At 49.1% G+C, this 16626-nt stretch overlaps 5 protein-coding genes across 5 annotated transcripts; 4 read left to right on the top strand and 1 right to left on the bottom strand.

Annotated features, from left to right (window-relative positions):
* Positions 1-98: 98 nt before the first annotated feature.
* V8C40DRAFT_256304 (Anp1-domain-containing protein) lies at positions 99-2067 on the bottom strand. Its single transcript, XM_083218245.1, has 5 exons — positions 1825-2067; positions 1068-1747; positions 695-1014; positions 545-640; positions 99-483 (listed from the first exon to the last, which is right to left on the bottom strand). The coding sequence occupies exons 1-5, from the start codon at positions 1899-1901 to the stop codon at positions 259-261; spliced, it is 1398 nt and encodes a 465-aa protein (XP_083068796.1). The 5' UTR covers positions 1902-2067; the 3' UTR covers positions 99-258.
* Positions 2068-2699: 632 nt separating this feature from the next.
* Positions 2700-5011, top strand: V8C40DRAFT_256302 (adenylate cyclase-binding protein). Its single transcript, XM_083218244.1, has 5 exons — positions 2700-2967; positions 3027-3279; positions 3354-3676; positions 3733-4258; positions 4315-5011. Exons 1-5 carry the CDS (start codon positions 2921-2923, stop codon positions 4756-4758), a joined length of 1593 nt encoding a protein of 530 aa, XP_083068795.1. The 5' UTR covers positions 2700-2920; the 3' UTR covers positions 4759-5011.
* A 157-nt stretch (positions 5012-5168) lies between these two features.
* On the top strand, positions 5169-7485 carry V8C40DRAFT_256300 (cystathionine beta-lyase STR3). Its single transcript, XM_083218243.1, has 2 exons — positions 5169-6764; positions 6833-7485. The coding sequence occupies exons 1-2, from the start codon at positions 5517-5519 to the stop codon at positions 6902-6904; spliced, it is 1320 nt and encodes a 439-aa protein (XP_083068794.1). The 5' UTR covers positions 5169-5516; the 3' UTR covers positions 6905-7485.
* A 1072-nt stretch (positions 7486-8557) lies between these two features.
* On the top strand, positions 8558-10694 carry V8C40DRAFT_115773 (Sodium/calcium exchanger protein-domain-containing protein). Its single transcript, XM_083210858.1, has 3 exons — positions 8558-9201; positions 9321-9666; positions 9753-10694. The coding sequence occupies exons 1-3, from the start codon at positions 8805-8807 to the stop codon at positions 10552-10554; spliced, it is 1545 nt and encodes a 514-aa protein (XP_083068793.1). The 5' UTR covers positions 8558-8804; the 3' UTR covers positions 10555-10694.
* Positions 10695-11639: 945 nt separating this feature from the next.
* Positions 11640-15777, top strand: V8C40DRAFT_115710 (armadillo-type protein). The gene is made up of 9 exons (XM_083210857.1): positions 11640-11758; positions 11820-11864; positions 11931-13948; positions 14057-14348; positions 14422-14576; positions 14634-14927; positions 14993-15286; positions 15352-15490; positions 15559-15777. Exons 1-9 carry the CDS (start codon positions 11740-11742, stop codon positions 15660-15662), a joined length of 3360 nt encoding a protein of 1119 aa, XP_083068792.1. The 5' UTR covers positions 11640-11739; the 3' UTR covers positions 15663-15777.
* Positions 15778-16626: the final 849 nt, after the last annotated feature.

Here is a 16626-nt window from a genome sequence, read left to right as displayed (position 1 = left end):
CAGTATATTGTACGCATCGAATTTCATTCGGTAATTTGTATAGCAAGGCCTTTTGGATACTCGTTTACCAAGTGACAGAGCTCAGAATGCCTTGGGTCAGGGAGGAGTCATTAAGTTATTTTCGTTGTTAGGCGTTATTATATTAGATTCTGCTTTTGCTGGCGAAGACCAGATCGGGGAAAGATGCATACAGCATCTGTACATAGGAACCCATCTCGTCGAAATAAATTAATTACTCTAAATGATCCAAGCCCATGCTTAATTCTTTTGTCCCTCTATAGCCCCTGCTCCTGCTGCCTTTGCGGCTGCGCCCTGATTCAATCCAGCCTCTTTCTCGCTTCCACGGTCTTTCAAGTCTTGCATCTGCTGCTTGTCTTGTTCCCATTGAGTATTGGCATCACCAAATTCTTCCTTGATCTGCGCTTCCTTGATCTTTCGCTCTTCTTCTTCCTTCTCGCGAGCAATTCTTTCTCTTTCCATTTCCTATGGTGAATTGTGGTTAGCACGATCGATAACAAAAGAAGGGGTCCAAGAAATTACGTACTTCCATATGCTTGATATCGTCAACACTAGGTTCATACAAATGCCAAATAGTATAATGAGGCAATCCAACAACGGAGAACCGCATTCGTTTCGCCATCTACAAGGACTCATTAGTCAATGTTCCAAAATTCTAAGAAGATGCAAAACTCACCTTGCCAAAACCTTCTGTTTCGGCGTGCTTCTCAAAGCTAAAGGCAGGGAAGTGAACACCAGCGCGGAAGACCCCAGCCTTTGCCAAAATACTGACACCCCCAACTCCGTCAATTTCCATTTCCATATCCGGGTCGCCGTATGGGTCGCGCAAGTAGGCGAGATGGGGTCTCCATGTTGCATATTCGGCATAACCCTCGACAATGACGGCATCTTCGTCCAACGTGTCGGCCAATGCAAGCGCGGTTTCTGATTCTTGCCACGAGTTCAAATCGTAGGGCTGCTCGCCGCCGAGCCAGTCTGGGAGGGGACGCCAAACATCTGTTGTATTGTTAGCACAAGACCAAGAGAATGTGAGTGTGGGATATGCATACTGGGAACAATCACGTCCTTGTTGTGTCGCATCAAGTCCTCCAAGATCGTAAAGGGTGCAGTTTCAACATCCACATCACGCCAGTACACCCAGGAATGATACGGCCGTAAAGCAGCGCTAAGAAGCCAGTTGCGCGCTTGAGCCATGAGCTTTCTACGGCTTGCCTGAGCAGCAAATCCGTGACGACTTTCGACGTCTTGGTTCACCTTTTGGCCAAAGTCCTTCTCAATAATTGAGATTTCTCCATATGGCTGTTTGGGATCCGGATCGGCCTGGATGGCCTCCAAATACTCAACGAGAGACTCCAGCGTTCGATCCTTGGAGTCGGAGACGAGGAAAGCAAGGTCGATCAAGTTGTGAGGGTACGTGAAGTTCTTCAGATGGGAGAAAAACATTGGCAGATGCTGCTCGGCATCTCGAAGAGGTACGCAGAGAAGAATACGCTCTTCACGCTCCCAGCCGCGAGCGCTGCCCTGGACGGTGGTGAGGTCATAGTATCGGACCGTTTCAAGTTTCAAATCTTCATATCCGGAGAGAAGGCCGAGCGAGATGAGAGAAGCGACGGATTTGGGCTGTCCGAACCAGATGATGACAAGAACAAGCAGAACCACGACTATTCCTAGACGAATGAATGTTTGCCTGCGCTTTCGGTGGGGAGGGAGAGTAGCTCTCGGCTGGAATCTGTGAACAAAAATCAGTCAGCATGCCAATTGATTTAGATTCCATGCGACAAAAGCGAGGAAATATCAATCACCCACCTATGGGGGGAAATTTCGAAGGTGTCGGCACGTGGATATCCATTCGAAAACCCGCTGGAGTGATGCCGTGGCATCATCTTGGAAAAGGTCGTAGGAGGGTTATGGCAACATGAATAATCCCTCGGTGAATCGCGCAACTGCACGCGGAGGCGGCTTCTACCACCTGCGTGATGGAATTGGATTGATCAAAGCTGGTGGTTTTGTGACAAGACAGGAGGCAAAGGCCTAAACGTAACGTGTTGGAGTGTCTCGTATCCAGGGAAGACCCCTTGATCCTCTTGCGGCCATTCCACAAAAATCCTAGCACCAAATCTGCTAGTATTCTCGCAAAATTTCACCAAGATAGGCACCGTGTTTGGGCAAGTGTCTATTTATAGAGCATATCTACACATGATTGTACGTACGTATTTACTTGAAATCTTGAGAAGAAAAAAAGAATCGAAGTGTTTATTTATTAATTATCACTTCTATTTGCTTAATTTTTAATTGATTTTATTTATTTAGCCAATTTTGAACAGAAAAATGAATGTTACTTGGATACTCCGTATATTTCAATATCACTTACCTTACCTAGAGGAGCAACTTAGCACGCACTTAGTAGCCCATCACAACAAGATACACGGCAAATACAAGCATGAACACGATATAAAGATACATATTTCTGCCTAGATATTACCTCTTGACAATGCTCAAATTAATTATCTAGACTATAGATGTATTTTGTTATAGACTGCACCGTAGATATTGCATTTCTTGCGGGAAAACACCGGCTAGATTCGGACAATGCGTCTGCCTGTTAGGCACCCAGAAAAGGTTAGCACCTATAAAAGTACGGATTACGGGCCACTGCAAGTGGATTTCTGCATGTTCCAGGTAGCTGCTGCTAGTAGCACAATGAACCCCTCCACGGAGATTGATTAAGTGGTGCCAATCAGCAAGTTATCACGTACTAAGCCAGGAGTCTTTGGTTCGTCACTGTCATTCTGGCCACGAATAACTTCTCTTTGTTGTTATATACTCTTATCGACTACCTCTAGCAAGCTGCGACATAGCCTTTCTGATTGTACACGCGAAGCCATTATTTACATTTGCCACCATGGCAGCTCAAAACCACATGCATAACCTTACCACCCTCATCAAACGGTATTTGGATCTCTCGCATCCCAAATCGCTTCAACCTTACTGACTGCATTGTCTGGCAGACTCGAAGCTGCAACCTCACGCCTCGAGGATATTGCCTCGTCAACCGAACTTCCCAAAGATGTCCCCGGTCTTGGGCAGCCTGCGACTCCTTTGTCGGAAACAGCTGTAGTGCCAACTCCGCCGCCCATTCAGAAAGAGGAGCCTCAGGAGGCGCTCCCCGAATCTATAGAGGATTTTGATGCATTTCTAAACACGAGCGTTGACAAGTATGTCAAGCTCAGCAATCAACTCGGAGGAGTTGTTGCCCAGCAGGTCCATATTCCCGTTTTCATATCTACAGTCCGAGGGAACGAGCTAGGAGAGCTAACTGTTGTGTTGCTATGCAGGCCTCTGAGGTCCTCAAGGGGTTCCAGGAACAACGCAAGTTCTTGCTCATCGCCACCAAGGCGACAAAGCCGGCTACTTCAGGAACTAGCCTGGTCGTCTACCAGAACTTGCTCAAGCCCATTACCGACGCGCTCATGGCTGCAACTGAGCTGAAAGAATCCAACCGACCCGATCCGATGTATAGCAACTTGAGCGCTGTTGCAGATGGTATCATGGTTTTGGGTTGGGTGACTATTGATCACCGGCCATTCAACCACGTCGAAGAGTCTCTGAGCGCTGCGCAATTCTTTGGAAACAGGGTTCTAAAGGAGCAAAAGGACAAGTACGTCTACTGTCTACTAGGTACCATGATCAAGCCGCTAATCAGTTGTATCACAGCGATCCCAAGCAGGTTGAATGGGTGCAGTCTTTCTACCAGATCTTCCATGACCTCGGAGACTACATTAAGCAGCACCACGCTTCCGGTGTCACCTGGAACCCCAGAGGAGAGCCGGCCGATGAGGTTGCCAAGTCGTTGGATTCTAGTAAACCAGCCCAGCAGCCGCCTGTGACCAGCGCTCCCTCTACTGGCGGAGCTCCGCCACCACCCCCTCCTCCTCCTCCGCCTGGCCCGGCCCCTATACTAGATATACAAGTTCAACCAGCAGGTCCCTCTCCTGCAGCGCCTGCTGGAGGATTCGGTGCGGTTTTCTCCGAGCTCAACAGAGGTGAAGATGTGACGAAAGGCCTGCGTAAGGTAGACAGGTCGGAGATGACGCACAAGAACCCATCTCTTCGTGCAGGATCTACAGTCTCAGATGCTCCTCGATCCAAGAGCCCCGTTCCGGGCAAGAAGCCCAAGCCTGAGAGCATGAGAGTCAAAAAGCCATCTAGAAAGGTCCTCGAGGCTAACAAGTGGACTATTGTGAGTCGCCTGGCCGATGAACATGATGAAGCTGTTGTTTACTGACTCGTACACAGGAGAACTTTGAGAAGGAGCCTCAGCCAGTGGAGATTGAGGCATCTCTCACCCACTCCGTACTGATCAGCAGATGCAACAACACCACCATCGTTATCAAGGGCAAGGCAAACCAAGTTACGGTTGAAAACTCCACTCGGCTATCTCTCGTTGTTGACACCCTGGTCTCCACCGTCGATGTTGTCAAGGCAAACAACTTTGCAGTCCAAGTCCTTGGCACAGTGCCCACCGTCATGCTGGACCAGGTTGATAGCGCACAGGTCTATCTTAGCAAGGAGAGCTTAGCCACGAAGCTGTTCACAAGCAAGAGCAGTGGTGTCAACTTGAATATCATATCTGGACCGGATGACGACTACAAGGAATTGCCCCTACCTTCGCAGATTTGCTCCTACTACAGCGAAGAAAAAGGTGATCTGGTTAATGAGATTGTGGCTCATGCTGGCTGAGTACTCAGATGGATTCTACGTAGAGACGGTATATACGGAGCATATACATACATCACTATATTCATGTAGAAATAGAGTTGAATATGGCCTTTTCTTTTAATGGAGGGAAATTGCAGAGGTTACTGCGTGTCTCTATTTGCAGCTGTTTGCTTGTGTTTAGATTGAGACAAACAATACTGTTCCGTGTTGTTGGTGCTTATGACTTTTACTACTGCTTCAATCAGACAAGCAAGCAAACAAGCAAACATTCTCCTCCAGCTCCGTACTCTCTGACTCGTGTGATGCTGACTCACTCCTCCACACTTTCATGGTGTTTCGGGTAAAGTGAGGCAAATAGCTAAGAAGTCGCTAACCCGCACAGGAAATCGAGAAGCTGCCGGTATCGCAGCACTACGCCCTAAAGAGTAATGCAGCCCCTCTACTGTCATTCTCCAGAGAATTGCGACTTCACCCGTTTGACCAATTGCCTCTCCACTGCACCTACAACCTACTGACCTGATTTGCTTCTCAAACAGCATCTTTTTCGGCTTCCCTTTTCTTTTCTGCTAGAAAGAGGAAATCGAGAGCATCAATTCATCTCAATTGTTATTGGACTAGCTGCTATTCTGGCTTCTTTCTTTTGCAGGCTAGCAGCTTCTTCGTCATTGTCATCGGGCTGTACGGGACTACACAGTATACGTCGTAGTCAAACAATCTCGGCCAAACGATTTTCGCATTTTCCTAATTGCAGCCTACTATCTTGCCTTCACATTCCAACCATGGCAGCTCCCTTGCCCGACGGCCAACCCGGCAAGTCTGCCAGTCCCCTTCAGCGTCTCGACCTTGACGGCCACAACCTCCCACCGTCACCGGCGCCTTCGAGTCCTCGAAACGGGAGACGTCGCTATGCTCTTGCGACTGAGCTAGTATATACCGAAGGAAAAGACCAATATGGCGCTTCTAGCACTCCAATCTATCAGTCTGCGACCTTCAAGCAGACCTCAGCCAGCGGCGGCCAGCAGGAATACGATTACACCAGATCCGGCAATCCTACACGCACTCACCTCGAGCGTCACCTCGCCAAAATCATGAATGCGAACCGTGCCCTGGCTGTTAGCTCTGGAATGGGCGCTCTTGATGTCATCTCTCGACTTCTGCGCCCTGGTGACGAAGTTATTACCGGCGACGATCTCTACGGCGGTACCCATCGATTGCTCACGTACCTAGCCGCCAACCAGCAAATTGTTGTATATCATGTCGATACAACAGACGTCGACGCCGTCAAGGCACGTCTCTCAGAAAAGACAACCATGGTTCTCCTCGAGACCCCTACGAATCCTCTCATCAAAATCGTTGACATCCCATCAATTGCACGGCTGGCGCATGAGGTCAATGAGAAAGCCCTCGTGGTGGTTGACAACACAATGCTTTCCCCTATGCTATTCAATCCTCTGGACGTGGGTGCCGATATTGTATACGAATCGGGAACCAAATACCTTTCTGGCCACCACGACATCATGGCCGGTGTGATAGCATGCAACGATGCGGCAATTGGCGATAAACTATACTTTACAATCAACTCAACTGGCTGTGGATTGTCACCCAACGACTCATTCCTCCTTATGAGAGGAGTCAAGACGCTGGCTATCCGGATGGAAAAACAGCAAACCAACGCACAGCTTATTGCCGAGTTCCTAGAGTCGCATGGTTTCCGAGTGCGGTACCCTGGTCTCAAATCTCACCCGCAGTATGATCTGCATTGGGCTACTGCCAGAGGCGCTGGCGCAGTCTTGTCGTTTGAGACGGGCGATGCGGCCGTTTCCCAGCGCATCGTAGAGGCAGCTCGTCTGTGGACCATCAGTGTCAGCTTTGGATGTGTTAACAGTCTCATCAGCATGCCCTGCCAGATGAGCCATGCCAGCATCGACGCCAAAACTCGAAAGGAACGACAGATGCCCGAGGATCTCATTCGCCTTTGTGTCGGTATTGAGGATGCCAATGATCTGATTGAAGACCTGTCTCGCTCTGTAAGTTAAGCTTTGAAGCTCGTACCAATTTTTTCCCCCATGATCGATTAACTAATAGTACTTTACAGCTTGTTCAAGCCGGCGCTGTAACCGTCACGCTCGACGGCTTCCATGCCAATGAATCGGCTCAATCATTGTGAGGACCTATGACGACCAGGTGAATTGATGGAATGAAAAAAAAAAAAAAAAAAAAAACCAGAAAAAGAAAAAGAGCTATGCATTTGCTATATTGTACGTTACGAGCATATGGGGTTGATTGGAAATAACAGGGCCAAATGTGGCTTCTTAGCGCGGGGGAGAGCTTCCGGATCATAAGCACGAAGCACAACACCTGCTTCTCGGGGAAATAGGGAAATGAGAAAATGAGCCATTGAATGGCAAGGGGTTTGGCACCAGCTTACTTGATGAACATGATTAAAAGATTATTCGGGTTTTTACATGTCACGCACTTGAGGGTGTTGAGGGGGCGACTCCCACCTGTATTGAGCAGGCTCTGCTGTACAGCTACGGCGCACTACCGTATGGCCGCCAAACCCAACATGAACGAGAGCGAGCGTGGTGGTGAAATTAGAGCTGGGAATAAGGCACAAATAGCGCCGAACAGCAAGCCAAGTCTTGCGCTAAAAGTCATGCATACTTATTTTAAGCATCTTCTGCCCAGGGGTGGGTGTGATCAAAGAATTAATTGATTAATTAGCCATCTCACCCAACGGTGTTCGGCGTTTGATGTTCTGCCTCAGTGCCCCATCTTACGGGAAAGGAGATTCGAAAAAGGTCGAAGAAGAAGAAAAGAAAAAGAAAATACTACTTCGTATACGAGTCCGCCCCTGACATGCTACATACAACGGACTCGGTGAAGTCGGTCTCTCTCTACTCTTGATGCTACATCTAGCTAGGCCAACACGGATAATTTCCATTTCAGCAGCCTGAAGCAACAAGTCATGATGATCTTTTGAGTGATTAATCACCGTCATCTTTGGCTCATCACAAGGATTTCTGGTGGTGGAGCGCAGACCACACCAAGAAGCTTAGTTCGTTAGCGGCCATTTTTAGTTGGTAGGTTGCATGTCCGTCCTCGCTCAATTTACTGCTTTGGATGAGAGAATGAGTTTATATCGGGCATCAACGATGCCAGAGAGAAAGCTATTCCGTACCCACGATGTATATGATTGATGTCTGGACTGATATAGTAGATACCTGACACTCAAATGGGCACCTCGTATGTACTTGGGCCAACAGCGTCTTGGTCAATGTTGCTCGGCGACTCCGCTTCTCACCACCAGCGATTAGCATAAAGCCCATCCATCCATGTCGTGTGCCGTTATGCATACTATTACTTTGTTTGCATCTCGATTACCATAGCTTATCCACAGACTAAGCTGAGCCTGTACCCACCAACCAAACATGGGTGCTGGGGTTTCCGGGCCTAGATGGCAGAACTCCATCATCCATGCATTCCGAACTGGAGAATTCTTCGTCATTTGGTGCCTCACAGCCACCGACATTTGCAGCAATTAGCTGACGGCTGGAGTCAATGTTTACTATTCGTCGCCGATAGTCGTCTCCTAGGGTTTCCCCCAGCCGGGACTTGTCATCAAATCCTGGCCGCATCCTGCCTGGTTGGCAGCAATAGGGCGAAGCTGTAACACGGCTGCAAGATTTCTGTTGCCGAAGCCGAACAAAAAGGCATCGGGGGCCACCTGGGCGTGCCACGTCGTCGTGCCCCCTTGAACTGGCCTGCGCCACGGGCAAGAAGAACTATTAGTACGAGTATATAGCCTGTTTTCCAGAGCTGAAGCTTGCAGGATCCGGTCCTTGTTTTTTTTTCTTCTTCTCTCTGTCTGTGATCCTCCCCCTCGCCTGGAAGTGCTTGGCGGCCTCCAGCCCTTACTGCATTACTGCTAGTACCTCCATAGTAGAACGTCTGGGCCACCACACTTTTCGCAAACTGCTGTTACATCAATCAGAAACAACAGGGGCACAAGAGAGGGAGATTCAGGCCCCACTTGCATCGACTCGATTGATTTCACAGTCGTTGCGATGGCCAGCCGTAGCCCAAGCCATCGCCGCTTAGGCTCTCATGGCCAGCAGAGAAGTCCTCTGGTGCAAAACGACGCCCTCGAACCGGGCCCAGTCTACAGCAAGGCCTACGGCGGCGAAGACACGCTTCCTCCCCCAAACACCAGTCCTGAAGCCCACGGTCACCACGGTCACCATCTTCACGTCCACGGGCACAAATACAAGCGTACCAGGTGGCGGAGCGAGAAAGGGTCCGGGTCCGGCATGAAGCTGTTCAGGATCAAGACGGGCGGCGAGAGTGGCCGCGGCGGCATTCACCCATGGCATTTCCTGAGAATCTGCTTTCGCTCGTCGTGCAAGGCCAGCGCGGCCGTCAACGTTTTGTGGCCCATTGTTCCCGTCGCATTGGCTGTTCGATGTAAGTTTCTTGCGAGCTAGAGCTGGAGTTGAAGTTGCAGCTTTGCCCATCAGGGGATGACAATATCCAGCGCTTCAATTTGGCGATTGCTAATGCCGAGACTTGTCGTCGTTTCTTAGATACTCTACCAGACGATCACATTCTCATCTTCATTCTCTCTTACATCGCCATGGCACCTTGTGCCAACCTCATCGGATTTGCTGGTCAGGAGTTTGCTCGCAAGGTTCCCCATGTTTTCGGCGTCCTCATCGAGACAACGGTCGGCTCCATCGTCGAAATCATCCTGTTCATGGTTTTGCTCTCCAAAGATCAATTTCTCGTCATAAAAGCTGCCATCCTCGGCTCCATTCTGGCTACCATGTTACTCTGTTTAGGTCTTTGCTTCTTCGTCGGTGGAATATACCACGAGGAACAGACTTTCAGTGACACCATTAGCGAGGCTGGTAGTGGTTTGCTTCTTACTGCGTATGTTGCTCTCTCACCTGTTTGTTTGCGGACAAGAATTCGTCCCACACCTCATTGATTTGACATGAGCTTACTGGTGGTTTTAGGGGCGTGGCGTTGGCTATTCCCACCGTATTTATGCGAGGCCTGCCGGATGACAACACTTTAAGCCCTGAGGAGATTGCTCACAAAACCCTGAGCATCTCGCGAATCGTTTCCATCCTTCTCATCATCGCCTACTGTGTATACGTCTTTTTCCAGGCCCGAACCCATCACGGTATTTACCATGCCATCTTTGAAATGGATGAGGAGCGCGACCGCGACGGCCATAAGGATGCCGCCAAGGACAAGCTCACCATGACAGAGTGCATCATTGCATTGGCCGTTGCTGTAGCTCTCGTCACCTTGATTGCCATTACTCTCGTCTTGCAGATTGAACATGTCATCGAAAAGTCAAAGGTGTCCGATGCTTTCATGGGTCTTATCCTGGTTCCGCTCGTCGAGAAATTTGCCGAACACATCACAGCTATAGACGAAGCATGGGATAATCAGATGAACTTTGCCCTTTCTCACGTCCTGGGTGCCACTCTTCAGACTGCTCTCTTCAACGCTCCGCTGGTCGTCATCGTCGCCTGGGGCCGTGACAAGCTTTTGGACCTGGAGTTTGGCATTTTCGAATTGGTCATGCTTTTCCTTGCCATTTTGACTGTTGGTCGTTTCTTGCAAGACCAAAAGAGTAACTACCTGGAGGGATTCCTCCTCGTGACTCTTTACGTGGCTGTCGCAGTGTCTGCTTTCTACTACCCTGATCCAACGGTTCATGGCAGTGGTGAGGGCGTTGGTGGCGAGCCTACTTCTCCAGGCACTGAAGGCGCGGAGGGCGGTGGCCATAAATTTCGAATGTTTTAACCCGGAACCACTGTTCCGTAGCACAGCATAGCGATGCAATAAGTATCTGATATTTTGCTTGTGGCTTGTTTAACTCTGAATCATTCATACTCGGGCACGCGCAAGGTTATGGAAGAGTATGCCGAGATAATTCGGTCCAGAGGACCAGAAGACCATGCATGGCGTTGGACAAAAGGGGATTTGAGGGCGTGTATAAATTTCAAGACTTTCTAGGGGAAAACAGATTACCTTTTATTTCTCTTTGTTTGGATCTGTGAGCGATGTGCAGCAATTTCCGCTTTATAGTACTATGTAATAAAGCCCACCATTGGATTTGTTTTGAATCATAAACCAACTGGAATGAATGTTATCAACCTTACAGTCTATTGTACTAGTGGGAAGCAGCATTTCTCTGGTGTGAGAGTTGGACGCTCGATGATGTGCCTAGACTCTTACCCTGTAAAGTTGACGTAGTTCTTGAATTTTGAGGACCAACATAATTTGGCTCTGTCCAGTCGTTTTCCCACTAAACCTGCTGCTCAGTTGTCGAGTTTGGCATTGCCTATAGCTTCAGGCTGGTCATTCAATTAACGCATGCGTATGTAAACTTCACTGGTTATGACGAAAATTACAATATTGTTTTACACTGCTTTGTATGGATTCACTAGATTCACAGAAAATGTCATTTACAGAAGGCTAGACGGGAAAAGGTCGACTTGATTGGCCAATACATTTCTCCCGTTAACCCATTTTTGACCTAGCACGCAGGAACAGCCGCTACTCATTAGGCTAAGCTCGATCTCGCCGTCACGTTATTCCGGCTGCCAGTGCCCGTGCTTAGTTTAGCGTCGCATGGCGAATTAAGCTCTTGATGACGAAGGGTGGTATTTATCCGAGTTTCACTCTATCGGAGTTCTCTAGCCATCCATTCCACATAGCCTTAGCCTTAGCCTTGCGTCAATCTCGTGGCGCAAACCACCAAGGTCTTTTGCTTCTGGTTACCTGATTTGGCTGAACTACTCAACGACTATATCTTGTTCTTGTCCGACCAGTTTCCTCGGACGCACCGATGCTGCTGGTTCGCCTTGCCCAACAACAGTGCCGAGTTCCAGGGCAGTACATCCCTTAGCAGTGCAGCGTTACGCTCGAATGTAGTACCTCGACCAGAATCGGCTGTCGCAACCCAGACTCACCCTACGGGTTGCCATGGATCGCGCAAGGAAGCGTGCGTGTTGATTTTGCGACCCTGTTGACGGCTTGTTCGTGGGCTGACAATGAACTTCCAGGAGAGCTCCGAGCTCTGAATGAAAAGGCTTGGGATGGCGACAAAGGTATAGCATGGACAAGGGACAAGTTTCGGAATGCTTTTGTTGCTTGCTAGCTAACCTCTCAACAAGGGCTCGTGAATGTCAGCAGCTCGCTCGACTCGTCTCTCAAGAAGAACACGGCATTTATAAAACGGCTTCGGACTGCCATCAGTGCCGCGACTCTCTCGACGTTCCTGCAAGAGATTCGGACTCTGAGCTTGCACAAATACCTGTCCGAAATTATATCTGCCTGCTATGAAGGCCTCTGTAGGCTCAAGTCTCCGGGAGAAATCGATGCCGCGGTTGAAATCGTCAGCGCTCTTCACCAACGGTTTGGCCCCGCCGAATTCACCGAGTACCTTACCTGGCTACTTGGCAAGGGCATGGCCACGCCTGACAAGGCTATTCTAAAGAGTTTGCCGGCAGAAGTTCGCGAGAAAGAAGAGAAAGAGCGCATTACCCGCCAGCGTGCTCTCCTCAGGGTCATTACAGAGCTCTGGCTAGTTGGCGTGCTGAGGACCTTGGACGACGCTACCAAACCGGACGATGCAACCAAAGGTGCAGTCGGCAAATCAGTGGAGTTGAAGACTCGAGGCAATTCCAAACCTGGCGGTTCTTCCGACCCGTTTCCGCTCGAAGTACTGAAAGATTTACTCGGCTATGATAGGGAGCACGCCAACTTGCCGTTGCTCGTCATCTTTGTCAAGGCTTTCAGCTGGGATATTCTGGGGATCCGGACAACCACACCTGAAAGTCGTAAAACCGGAGAAGATGACAGCCTGCCAACTAGCGAAGATGCGCCTGAGCCCTCTGCTGAAGACCAACCATTCACTCCTCCCGAGCTGGCCGAGAAATTCAAGGAGATTCTTAAGAAATACTTTGACGACGTGGCCAATCACATTGTTCGCGATCAGAAATCAATTCACAGCCAAGCACGACGCAACGCCGAAGCATATGTCAAGTCTGGAGAGGTCTTTGAAGACAGGCAGGCCAATTACGAGAAGCAGGTAAAGGCTCAAGATAGGCTTGTCTCCAATGCTCAGGTGATAGCCGACGCCATTGGTGCGGAAATGCCAAACCTGAAAGATTCCAACGATCCCCTTGCAGCCTCAAATAGCTCCATAGGTCTAGTCAAGACTGGTGACTATCTGCGGTCTATGGCTGATGGTGCCGGCATCTGGGAAGATGAAGACGAACGCCGGTTCTACGAAAATTTAGTTGACCTCAAGGGCAAGGTTCCGGCCATCCTTCTAGATGATGGCAAGAAGAAGAAATCGGAGACTGAAGAGCAGACGGCCAAGAAGCCAGACTCGGCTGAAAGCTCAGAAGCTACAAAGGCCCCAGAACCCATTGATGATCAATCGATGGCCATTGCCAACAAGACTATTGGAGCCCAAGTAGATGCCATACTGGCGCGCTTGCCTGACCTTACAAACAAGGATATCATTGATCAGACGGCTATTGACTTTTGTTTTCTCAATTCCAAGGCTTCTCGCAACCGACTGGTCAAGGCGCTAACAGAAGTCCCCAAAGGCCGGAGTGATCTGTTGCCTTCTTGGGCACGTCTGGTTGCTACGCTAGGGAGATATATGCCAGATGTCCCAAAGGGACTGGTGGACTATCTGGATGCAGAATTTCGTAGCTTGCAACGCCGTAAAGAAAAGGATTTCCTGGGCCAAGTTCGGCTTAGCAACATTCGGTATTTGGCGGAGCTCACCAAGTTTGGCGTTGTCCCCGAACATGTTGTCTTTCACTGCCTCAAAGTTAGCCTTGACGATTTCTCTCGCATGAACATTGAGATCTTGTGCAATTTGATTGAAAATTGCGGCCGGTATCTTCTCAGGAACCCTGAAACAGCGCCTCGAATGGCGAGTTTCCTTGAGACATTGCAGAGAAAGAAGTCTGTGCAACACATTGGCCAGCCAGAGAGAATGCTCATTGACAACGCCGTGTACCACGTTGACCCTCCAGAGCGACCTGCCATCGAGCAGAAAGAACGAACTCCGATGGAACTCTTTATTCGGAAGTTGATCTATGGCGATATGACTAAACGGAATTATAGCAAGATTCTGAAGCAGATTCGCAGGCTTCACTGGGAGGAAACAGAGGTACGGCTCTTCTCTCTCTCTTTTACTCTCTCCTCATTCTTGTGACTCAGATGCTACACTCATTCTCTTATCCCTTGAGCTAACGCAATACTTTTATATCAAATCCAGGTCGTTGCCATCTTGGAGAAAGTCTTTTCTAAGCCTGGCAAAGTGAAATATGGAAACATACATCTTCTCGGCATTCTTTTGAGCGCGCTCTACCGACATCATCCGCACTTTGTAGTCAAAGTCATTGATAATGTTCTAGAATCCATTTGCTTCGGGCTAGAGCAGAACGACTTCCGATTTTCTCAGCGCCGCGTCGCCGAGGTCAAGTACCTTGGGGAGCTCTACAACTACCGCATGCTGGAACATCCAGTCATTTTTGATACAATGTACAAAATCGTACTCTTTGGATATAGTAAGACTCCATTTCCTCCCCGACTGGCTTCAGCTGCCTCAACAACATGTAATCTAATCCATTCATTTCACAGATGGACCTCCTGTTATGGGCAAACTCAATGTTTTTGACCCACCAGACGATTACTTTCGGATCCGTCTCATCTCCATCATGCTGGAAACCTGTGGCATGTTCTTTAATCGAGGCGCCGCTGGGAAGAAACTTGATTACTTCCTCTCATTTTTCCAGGTAAGCAAGGCTGACAAAGGGTGCTACAAGATGTGGATAACCTGACGCATTTCCTAGTATTACGTCCATACGAAATCGCCTCTGCCATTGGACATTGAGTTTCTTGTTCTTGATACATTTGCACTGACCAGGCCTCAATGGAAATTCGTGGAAGATATTGAGGAGGCGACCAAGGCTTTCCAGCTTGCTATCGCTCAGGATCAGAAGACCGCAGGAGTGGACAGAGTTGCTGAAGCAGACGACGCTACGAGCGGGCCATCGTCTGAAGATGAAAACGGCGACATGGACGACGTAGAAGCGGATGGCGACGGCGACGATGAAAGCGCTTCAGAAGAAGAAGAGGAAGCAGAGGTACGACGCAGCGCCGACTTGAGCAATCCCCATGTGACAGGTTTACTAAACGGTATCGTTGATAGGATGGCGACAATGGCTCTACCCATGAGAGCGAATACGACGAGGCCATTATTGTGACCAGGCAAGAGGAAGTTGTCGATCCCGAAGATGAAGCTGAATTCGAACGAGAATACGCCAAAATGATGTCGGAGAGCCTTGAATCTCGCAAGTTCGAGCGTAAACAGCTGTTTGATGTGCCGCTCCCTGTGCGATCCAGAAATCGTGAACAGTCCATGTCCACCCCCGGCTCTGGGGAGACGGGACAGAGCGGTACTATGGCATTCTCTTTGATGACAAAGAGAGGCAACCGACAACAGGTATGTTAGCATTGTTAAACTTTCTTCTCCCCTTTTGCAATATAATATCCTGACATTGTTATTAGACTCGCACAGTCGAATTACCTTCGGACTCGACGTTTGCAATTGCTATGAAGACACAGCAACAAGCAGAGAGAGAGGAACAGCAGCGGATCAAAAACCTTGTGCTCAATTATGACCTTCAGCAGAGCGATGATCAAGATGGTGAGTAACTACCTCCTTACCTCTATTTACCATCACTGCCTTGTACACGGACTCACTGAAATACCTAGGCAACGAACGACCGGCAACGTTCTATCACAATCGGGTAGATAAGCCGAATAAGGACCGTGGTCAGCGTGTTCGGAAACTGCAGCTTAGCGACGTGGATTGGTAGCAATGATCCCCGTATGACGGCAAGCAATTTCTATGACGACGCGCGATGTCGCCAGAACCAGACACGACGACCACCTGATTTTTGGCATTATTGGCATACCGGCTTGCTTCTTTTCCGAAAAGTTGTATTGCATGGTGCCATGTACCGCGAACGGGCAGACCACTCTTGGCAATGAGAGAACAAAGACCTCCTAGGCATAACTCGCCTTTGTCATTTCACTGTTTCCCGATATGAAAGCCAAGTCTCATCGGAGATCGAATTACTCGACTTTGAGCGCGTCTAATTCAGCTACGCTTTATGATTGTCGTGCTATTCATGAGACGGCAGTTGCCGCAGAGATGAGCGGTTACTCTTCAAGGGTGTTAACCTCAGGTGCTACCTCTACTAGAGCAATATCGATGAGCTTTGGCCAGGGCAAAGCAACGTTGTGGTTGACGGGCGCGATGGGAGGAGTGACATCTACCGATTATTAGGCTATAATAACGCCTAGCCCCGACCTCAAAGGGGCCAACGCAAGGGGCTTGGCACTGAAAGCCCTTGCATGGAAGCATTTATGTTACATGTAGGTACTTGTAGGATTTAAGGTATCATCAGTATAGTGGTAGACAGATTTTGAGGCTCGAGAAAATGAATCTGGCGATGTCCAGGTCCCTGCTTTGGTGGGCATCTGCCTTGGCGGGTGTTGGACCAGGTCCTATTCATACATGTTGCTATAACCGGACTAATTACTGTACCTGTGCCGTAGTATGATGTGATAATAAGAGGCACAGATGCGTGTCTGACTCTTGAATGAACCTCGGACTGATGTTATTGTTGCTATTTTAAGGCGTCCGAGCTCTGCATTAGGTACTCGTATGGTACCTTTCTTGCCGTGCTCCCACCAATACCAGGCGACAATTGCATGTAACGTGCAGTGCAGTTCCGCATCGCTGCTGCCCTAGACCCAACGCAACATTCGGAGCCT

The sequence above is a fragment of the Trichoderma camerunense genome (genome assembly GCF_050948025.1).
Source record: "Trichoderma camerunense strain CBS 138272 chromosome Unknown V8C40scaffold_21, whole genome shotgun sequence".
NCBI classification, from domain to species: domain Eukaryota; kingdom Fungi; phylum Ascomycota; class Sordariomycetes; order Hypocreales; family Hypocreaceae; genus Trichoderma; species Trichoderma camerunense.
Note: the sequence above shows the minus strand (reverse complement) of the source record. Positions and strands in the feature narration are given on the sequence as shown.